The following is a 9,285-nucleotide window of genomic DNA, read 5'->3' as shown; positions in this document are numbered from 1 at the left end:
AAATAATTTTTCACTTGTCCAGTTAGGAGTTTTTCTCTTTATGAAATGAAAATGTCTTGTACCATTTACCATTGCTGTTTTGATATGGCATCGTCTACCATTCTTCGAATTTGTTATTTTAAAAATTAAAAATTAAAAATTATAATAATTTCACATCCCGTATAAAATTATGAAAATAAGACGAGAGTGTCGTATATAACATAACTTAAAAAAACTCTTAAAAGAATATGAGAGTAAGAAGAGTGTAAAACTCGCTTGAAACTCGTTAATGACATTCAAATAATTGAAAGGAATTATATCGGAAAAGAACTCTCATTTTTGTTTTTTTGGTAGAATCAATAAAATCTCAACCTTGAGTTGTGTGGCCTAAAACAGAACAAAATGGGACAAAAGTATCTTTTGCAAGATTCCTTTAATAGTTACACGCAATGTCTTGGAATGTTATTGAGTGGGGGAAACAACAGCATGTGAAAATGAAAGAATGCAACAAATTTCCTTCTAAGGTTCCGTTTGGATATATAAATTGATTCATCTCATATCATTTTATTATTATAATTTTTTTAAAATTTTATACAAAATATAATAAATAATTCAATTTTTTTAAATTATAAAATAATAATAATATAAAAAAATTAATATTCTAACAATATTTTATTTAACTTTCAACTTTTATTTAAAATCATCTCATCTCATCAGGACCTAAAAACACTTTTATAGCTCTCTAAATAATGGCTACTAGATCCTAGCCATCACTTAGGATACAGTTATCTCTTCACCACCTTCTTCATCTTCTGTTAGATCAAAGATTCAAAACACAAAGTTGAAATACTTGTTCTCCCCAATACCTTTACCCCATCAACACATAATCCAATTTCTCGCGTACCCTTCTATCTCAAGCAAAGAAATATATATATATATATATATATATATATATATATATTCTTTAATTCTTTTGGAGCAGAGAGAGAGATGCAAAACATCACGTTACAGATAAATACCTATTGACTATATCCAGTCAAGTAGTGGAGCACCAAGTTTTGTGGCCTAGAGATCTGCATAATCAATGGTGTTGATCATTTCAAGACAAAATCATCATGGTATCCTAATATACAAGCAACCATTTTCATCTTTATTACATATTACTATAATATATATTTTTTTCTTCGGATAATTTTTATATATTTTTATTATAAATATATGAGTTTAAACATATTAAAAGAAGTAAATTTAATTAATTTAAATAATATTTTACAAGATGCATGCTATCTTCTAGTATGTGATTGAACGAACTTATTAAATTTATTATTATTTCAATCTATTAAGGCGACATGATCTAATAATTTTTAAATTATTATAATTAAAAATTTGAAAATTAAAAAAAAATTTATTATATACTGCCACGGGAATGATGAGATTTTAGCCTTTTGGAATAATTGGGAATGTTAATTGGACAGACCGAAGAGACAGGCAAGTAGTAAAAACCGGAGAGGAGATGAATCTGGACCGGGGCATGCGACCCGACAGTTTCGGCTGGAACACAAAAAATAAAAATAAAAAAAGGTTCTTTACCATTTTTCCTTCTCTTATTTTCTAAGAGTCACACTTTCTTCTCTCTCACAAAAATTATCAATCTGAAAATCTCCATACCATACGTCTTCCGAAATAAGCTCTCTCTATCTCTCTACTTCTATAAATACCGCATTTGAATCTTGCGCTTATGCACTTTTTTGTATGTTCCAATCTTAAACAGTTACCAGGCATGTCCATCTCTCTCTCTTTCTCTCTCTCTCTCTAATCTTCATTTCGTATTTTTATGAACATGTTTTTCAATATTTGGTCTCTTAGAAATGAAAGTGATTTCGATATCTGTTTTTGTTCTATGAAAAGGCAAATAAACCAACTTGAACCGAACAATATAAATTTGGTGGAATCTCATCTTCTCTGTATGTGCCTGTGTCAGATTGTATGCGACGTGCGTTTTAGAAAGAAAAGAAATACTGGTTTTCTTTTAAAAAATTAGTTAGCTCTGTTAAATTTGATCACTTCATATGCCAATTATACGTGGGCCATTGAGTTTGATTCATTTTAATAAAATGGGGTGTTTTATTTCTCGTAGTTTTTAAGTATTTAACTGTACTTCAGAGGATAGATTGGTTTTCATTTTAATTTCTATGATAATGGGTCACCTTTTGTGACAAGGGTTGGTTTAAACATGTCATTAATAACGGGTTTGTGGTAGTTGGGAACAAGGTTTCAAAATTTGATCAATAGTATTCATTGATTTTCTGTTTCGTAACTACAGACTGTTTCTCTAATTTTTATTTGAGATATTAGAGTTTAGATCACTCCTTTGCCCTTGCCTGTTTGCTAAGAATACTCATGGAATGATAACAAAATTAAATCTTTCATTTTAATCCAGGTTGGTTTCGACTAAAATGCAATGGGGCTAATTTTCTTTGGGCCCAAATATCTTCCCTTTTTCTTAAGCCTTTAGATATCAAAATGAGCAATAAGATGGAGTTTTGCTTTTGGGTATCATTTTCTCATTTAGCATTGGAGGATTGTTGTTTAAGGTAGAAGTGGATATAATATTTAACTGTGCTGAAATTTGTGATGGAATTTAGTGAAGTTGTACGTTATGGAAGTATGCTCATGATTTTTGTAGGTACCCTTTCTTTGTCTGATTGAAAGGCCTTTTCATTCTGGTTTTTGTGGGACTTGAGTGGTGGAACGATCCTGTAGCATTCACACTGTAATTGGTGTATGATATCCATTTTAGAGTTCAAATGGCTATTTATTCTGGATGATAGTTTTTTTTTTCTTGATGATAATCCCCAGTTTAGAAAGAATGTCATACTTTGAAAATCAAGTGGTGTGGGATTTGAAATCTTGGACTTTTAAATTTAAATTACAGAGTTTATCATTTACGTATCTCACTCCTCCTTGATTGAACTATATTATTTTATGCTCCTCTAATGCTTGAGGTTGAACCAGATTCATTCATTCTTGTGTCTGTTTCTTTTATTTTCCATCCACAGGTCAAAACCAATTTTTTATGTTACGTGGAATTCTTCACCTGTATACGAATCTTGCTTTGCTGTAGTTCTTGAATTCAGATGAGGACAGCTTCCATGTGCTTTTCCATCTTGCAAGTTCCTAGATGCAGAATCCCCACCTTAGCTAATGTGTGGAGGGAAAGCTTTCACAGCTTGAGTAGGAATGATGGTAACAGTACTAGCTTTAAGCTGATTGGTCCCAAAATCTATGGGCTTGAGAGAGCTCAAGATAAAAAATGGTCACGAAGACCTGTATCTTCAAATGCAGGAAAAAACAGAACTTTCCAGCATAGCAAACCAAGCAACATTGGAAATGAAATTTTAGATGGAATGGTTCCAAACATTGCTACGTTCAATGTAAATAAAAACGAGACAAGTCAATTCCAAAAAATTCAATACTCTGACATTCAACAAAAGATTGCTGAAAATAAAGACCTGGCTGGCCTTGTGACAGTTATTGTCTTCGATATTGAGACTACTGGTTTAAGCAGAGAGAAGGAACGGATCATTGAGATTGCACTTCAAGATCTTCAGGGAGGTGAAAACAGCACTTTCCAGACACTTGTAAACCCTCAACGCTATGTGCCAAATTCACATATACATCACATTACAACCCGTATGGTCAACAGGCCTGATGTTCCTAGGTATTCTATATCTATTTGCTTTCTATTTCCTTGGGTTGTTTGTCCAGTAAAAGTCTCTGCTTATGAGGCGAAGGATTCCATTTGTTTGATATGCAGCATCATTGACATATATGTTTATATGATATAGTTATTTGAAGACTACTCTGGAAAAAAGGAATTAAATGTCACAGCTTTTATGGCGTGTCTTGGTATATGCAATCAAATGAAATATGGTGATAACTCTTCTCTACTTGTCTGTGTCTGAGACCATTTCTTTGCATGATTGTGGAATTTCACTTATTATCTGTTTATGTGAAGACTTTTGCAACTAAGATTTTTTTTCTTTATTTAATTGTCTCTAAACCTGTTTTCTTTTTTCTTTTAATTTTTTTGGTGCACGTCATGAATTTGTTTTTGCATCATGGGGAGAAAAAACCTCTTTAGGAATTCTTGCTTGGCTGCCAAGTCTTTGAAAGAACCTTGGTTTATGTATGTGTCTGGACATGCATAGGCGTGGACTGTAAAGTGTGACTGAACTAGCCTTTATATCTTTCACGAACCGTGAAGGATGTTTTGAATGATAACCAGAGTAGCCAGTTGATACTAAATCCTAAGTTGGTATGCTAAACTAAAAATATTGAAAGGTGCCTTCAAATTCCAGAATCCAAAATAATGTTATGCCTATATGATATATGTGACAAAAAAACATGAATATGAAGGTCTAGTTTAGCTAGAAATTGATTGTTTTCCATCTCTATTTCCTTTGTAATGTTCTGGTGAATGCAGTAAAGCTGCGACTTTGACGGGTAGAGTCTCCAGTTTAGCTGATGAGCTCTACCTCGAATGACTCTTTCTTCCCCTATTGGGTGATGTTGTGGGTTCAAGACCCATTGGGTGTGTGTGCCAACTTACTGACCAAAAAAGAAGAGAAAATAATAGTTTGACTTGTTTTATCAATTCTTTCTTGATTTGCTTCATTATTCTTAACTTATTTGCATATGGTTCTTTAATGTAGATTTTTCATGTTTTTATTGGTCTACTGGTAGGGAAATTTTGTTGCTTGGAATCAGCAAGGTGAAACCAGGCACTTCAATGCTGTGATGATTACTCAGTGTAGTAAGAACAGCCCTAGTCTGTCTTCGTATTATCTTAAGCAATTTTCTCTGGTCCTTCCCCAACCTAGCAGCCACATTTCAGGACATGATGTTGGTTAATAGTTCTAAATGATGTGCAGTTTATTCGAATGTTTGATCTAATTTTTTTCAGATCGCCTCTGTAAGTTGTCATTTTACGTCTCTCAAGTTGCTAAATCTCTTTTATAAGGCTCTGAGGTTTGATGTTAGTGAGTTACCTTGAGGAGAGGATTTGAACTCAGGGTTCTGGGCCTTTGCCAATGAGGGTTTACCACTTAGGCTAGCTGCCATCGCCTGTCACTATGGACTTGCATGGTTATTTATTTTCATCTTATTTTCGACTTAGACTGGAGAACTGCTTGTTTATACATGTTAGGTGATTGGCCATCTATCAAAATCATGTCATTATTTTACTTATTGTTGTTTAGTAAAGTTCAGGCTTGTGTAAAGTCAGTTAAAGTGCTGTTGTGAATTTTGTGCAGGATGGAGGACCTGATACCAGTCTTACTGCAGTATGTCAGAAGCCGACAACAACCCGGGGGATATGTATTGTGGGTTGCTCACAATGCTCGCTGTTTTGATGTACCCTTTTTGTTTAAAGAATTTAGTCGCTGTTCCACAGAGGTTCCTCTGGATTGGCTATTTGTGGATACGCTTCCTTTGGCACGTGAGATGATGAAGTCCAAAGGTCAATCTTTCTCCTCTCTAGAAACGTGTTTATGTCCCATGACATGCTGTTGTGGAGGTATTAAAGACTTGATAATGATTTTGTTTACAGGTTTGAAAGTTTCTGGAGTTTCATTGCAAGCCCTTCGAGAGTCGTATAAAATTCCGTTGGTTGGTTCCGCTCATAGAGCCATGTCAGACGTGAAGATGTTGTCTTTGATCCTTCAGAGGCTGACTTTTGACCTAAAAATGAATCTCTCTGGTCTCCTTGAAAGATCTTTCAGATATGACCAACCCTAAGAACAAGAATTTGAGCTAGTTTTTAGCGTTGCTGTTGGTTCTTTACTAACTATTTAGTTTACCAATAACTGATTGGCCCGATATTACTGGGTTTGGCATGCCAAGGACTTCCACTTGAGGGGGCGGGAGTTTGAAATTCTTTGGCATGCATCAGGGATTAACCCCTGGGTGACTCTAGATCTAGGGGTGGCATGCAATTGCAAGCAATCGTTGGGGTGTCGGATATTGTAACTTCAAAAAGAAGGAAACCATTTGTTGTAATTTCAACTCAATTCATTACTATATGTTCTATCATATGATTCATGCAGTCAGTCTCACAGACTCGTTACAGTGAAAGTTTAAGGTTTCGGATTCAAACTTGGTATTGCCTGTTTATTTTTTCCCTTGCCCAAGCCTAATTTTGCAATCACGTGAAGTGATTTTGCTTTTTGTTAAAGGCACCTTCACCAACAGAGAAGGACTAAAAAAATTGAAGGCTGAGTATGAGAGGGAAAAGTGACAGAGACATGATACTTTCAGTTACTGACAAAATGGCAGGAACAAGAAGTTTCCATTAAGGTTGTATTGAACCATGGCAAACTGATGATTTATGCCTTGAAGCTTTTTAGTGGGGAATGCAATTATCCGAGCCTGTAACTGCTGGGTTACAGAGATATATACATATATTACATATACATTATTTACATTTACATCTTTCTCTGCTTTAGTTGAGAGTCGACCTCAAGACTCTCCGGCTTACTAAACAGGTGCTCTGACAAACTGAGCTACGAAAGCAATTTTGTTGTTAATTTCTCACTTATTTTCTTTCTTTGTTCTGATCGTTCAAAAGCTCTTGTGCAATCCATTGGTAAAATTTCTGAATCGGAAAATGCTATTTAGACCGATAAGCATGACCGAAAAAGTTGACCGATTATCTTTTTTTATTTTTACTTATTGGTTAGTGAAGTGATTATTAATGAATTTGTATATTTTTTTTAAAAAAAAATGTTTAAAGATGTTTAAAAAATGTGAAGAAATAAAAAAACCAAATTACAGTAATCCGTCCAAACCATTGGTACCGGTCGCCTGCATCCAAAGAGTCAAAAGTTGCAAGATTTTTGGTATTTCCCTCAATGCTTCTCCTTAAATTACACAACATTCTCTAAAAGAGTAACCGGATTTAACACACCTATATATATATATATATATATATATATATATATATGCAGTTAGGCTTTTTAATAATTACAATTGAAAGAGAGATTTAAATTGCAGGATTTCAAGTGTATTCTGATCTGGAGGGAAGCACAAGTTAAGAAGTGTTATACATCAAGACCCCACAAACTCAAACTCGTTCGTTCAGTAAGAAAGTTGATGTATCCAATTGGCTGTATTCCACTTCATTGCATGAGAGGATAAAAATTCAATACAAACAAATAAACAGTTTCATCTCCCTGTTAATGGAACCACTCTCCAGGTAATCAAACACCCTTGCAAAAGGAATAGATTTTTTTAGTAACAGCTCTATACATTTCCCGGGCATATGGCCCCTACATAGCCCCCTCCCCACCCAAACTCCACTTTTCCCCTCCCCAAAAAAATAAGGAAAATGAAACGAACAAATAAGTAGGTATTCTCTAAACATGTATACTGGGGAAGGGTCAAATTAGTAAGCAAAATCTGGAGATACCGGTGCCCAAAGATCACAAGAATATTTCCTTTAGGATTAGTAGAACCAACATGATAAGGCACATGATAATGAGCACACCTCACCATCCCCCCATGTTTCTGTGTTCTCTCTGCCTGCAAGCCCAATGCATCCAAAATGAATTGATATACAAAACAAGAGGCTCAGAACAAATTCCATAAAAAGGGAAAAACAAGGAAGGAAGAGTGGACCTTCTGCAGCTGCTTTAACCCCTCCTCCACAGTGGTTGCCACATTTTGAATGTTGTAGTCTATTCTGTCAACAATAGTGCCCTGTTTGAAGAGAGAAGCAAGATTAAAGACTCCAGATATGTGAGATAGTTATGGACTTGTACCAGAGAAAAGGCATCTCCCAACCTGGTCTATCACAAGTACTGACAAATCCTTCATGATCTGAGCAAGCTCATTGACAGATTCCATAACCTACACAAAAAAATAAAGAAAAACGGAAGAACAAAAAGAGTTCAAATTAAATAAGAAAATTAGAATCAGGTCAATGTCAAGTTATACTGATAATAGTGCAGAAAAAGCTTTCACTTGCCTGTTGGATCTCTCTTTCTCTTTCTGCTGTGAACGCCTCACTTTTTTTGAGCTTGGCCATCTGATGCTCATTAAACACCTGATATTAAGCAACTATATCAGTGTTCATCTGACATAACAATTCACAGAAAACCCAATCGACTGCTATCAAATTTCTTTTTTAACAGGAGTTTTTTTTTGGAGAGGGGAGGGGGTGAAGGTGTTTCGGCACAACAAACATAGAGATGATTTACAGAGAAAATTGTATGCTGAGCAAAGAAAAACATACCATGTTGTCCATATCGTCATCTTCAATTTTAGATCTACTTCCATTTAGATTCATCTCTAAATCATCCCCATCTTGACCCTACACAAAATATATTTTTAAAAGATATGTGTTAAAGGCATACAGTATTCTTGGGGTGTTGAAAAAAAAAAGATATCAGTTACAGATATTATTAAAAGAAATGTAACAGCATGACGCAACACTTCCACATTCCAAATTATGAGGCAATGAACTACATCAATCTGAAACTGCAATTTTGACAAAGTCTTAACATAGTGCCAATTGAATGATAGAAAAGAAAAATTTGTTCAGAACCTCTTTTTGCTGCCTGAGGCGCTTCAAATAAGATGACTGTTTCTTGCGAAGCTCCATTGAAAGGTTTTGAAGATCAGTGGCAAGAGAGCGCTGTGGCAGAAAACTGCAAAAATCAGCACAGTTCACCAGAATAGCCAACAATTTGAGAGGATAAAAGCTGACACACACACACACACACACACACACACACACACACACACACACACGCGTTTACATTGATTTCCAAGCCATACGCGATGCAGGCATGGATTGGAGTCCAGAACAACTGACCACTAGCATTGCAGGAATTACCTCTCTTTCTCTCTCTCTCAGCCCCTCCCTTTCTCAGGGAGCGGGGAATCTGGTATAGGCAGGAGTCCAGAAACAAATGACCACCATTGTTGCAGGGACTTTCCCTGCCTGGGTGGACTCCAGGTAGAATTCAAAAGATGGCATTCTAGTTATTTCTTACTATGGACTAGGAAGAGAAGGGGAAGAAAAAACAGATGCCTTATCCCTGCAATGATGATTGCCAAAACCACTCAACCTTGCCGTATGATAAAGAGATGTGGGAGAGTTCAAGGTACTAGAGATCCTTAAGATTAAAACAAAAGAATTGAAAATATTAATGAATGTGTAGCCTTTGAGGCTAACGAACCACAGGAAGGATGAGAGAGAGAGAGAGAGAGAGAGAGATTGTAGTGAATTGGTGCAGCACCAAA

At 35.4% G+C, this 9,285-nt stretch overlaps 2 protein-coding genes across 3 annotated transcripts in view; one reads left to right on the top strand and one right to left on the bottom strand.

The window, feature by feature from the left end:
• The first annotated feature begins 1,578 nt into the window (after window positions 1-1,578).
• LOC121259215 (exonuclease DPD1, chloroplastic/mitochondrial) lies at window positions 1,579-6,135 on the top strand. Of its 2 annotated transcripts, none has more exons than XM_041160720.1 (4): window positions 1,579-1,757; window positions 3,039-3,700; window positions 5,295-5,500; window positions 5,591-6,135. In XM_041160720.1, the coding sequence occupies exons 2-4, from the start codon at window positions 3,117-3,119 to the stop codon at window positions 5,776-5,778; spliced, it is 978 nt and encodes a 325-aa protein (XP_041016654.1). In that variant the 5' UTR covers window positions 1,579-1,757; window positions 3,039-3,116; the 3' UTR covers window positions 5,779-6,135. The 2 variants fall into 2 exon arrangements, with proteins under 2 accessions (XP_041016654.1, XP_041016655.1); XM_041160721.1 differs by lacking the exon at window positions 1,579-1,757 and adding an exon at window positions 1,790-2,761.
• A 1,154-nt stretch (window positions 6,136-7,289) lies between these two features.
• LOC121259212 (syntaxin-41-like) overlaps window positions 7,290-9,285 on the bottom strand; it is a 6,719-nt gene continuing 4,723 nt past the window's right edge. Inside the window, 7 exon segments of the mRNA XM_041160719.1 lie at window positions 7,290-7,521; window positions 7,523-7,560; window positions 7,657-7,737; window positions 7,822-7,887; window positions 8,006-8,083; window positions 8,273-8,350; window positions 8,585-8,674. Of these exon segments, the coding sequence (XP_041016653.1) occupies window positions 7,461-7,521; window positions 7,523-7,560; window positions 7,657-7,737; window positions 7,822-7,887; window positions 8,006-8,083; window positions 8,273-8,350; window positions 8,585-8,674 (492 nt within the window). The 3' untranslated portion in view covers window positions 7,290-7,460.

The sequence above is a fragment of the Juglans microcarpa x Juglans regia genome, chromosome 4D (assembly GCF_004785595.1).
Source record: "Juglans microcarpa x Juglans regia isolate MS1-56 chromosome 4D, Jm3101_v1.0, whole genome shotgun sequence".
NCBI lineage: Eukaryota > Viridiplantae > Streptophyta > Magnoliopsida > Fagales > Juglandaceae > Juglans > Juglans microcarpa x Juglans regia.
The sequence above is the reverse complement of the archived record's forward strand: the minus strand, read 5'-3'. Positions and strand labels throughout refer to the sequence as shown.

Bases quoted from the DNA above. Each gene is read 5' to 3' on its own strand.
- LOC121259215 (XM_041160720.1), top strand. From the start codon at position 3,117: ATGAGGACAGCTTCCATGTGCTTTTCCATCTTGCAAGTTCCTAGATGC. The intron at 3,701-5,294 runs GTATTCTATATC...AATTTTGTGCAG, and splicing joins AACAGGCCTGATGTTCCTAG to GATGGAGGACCTGATACCAG. The intron at 5,501-5,590 runs GTCAATCTTTCT...TTTTGTTTACAG, and splicing joins TGAGATGATGAAGTCCAAAG to GTTTGAAAGTTTCTGGAGTT.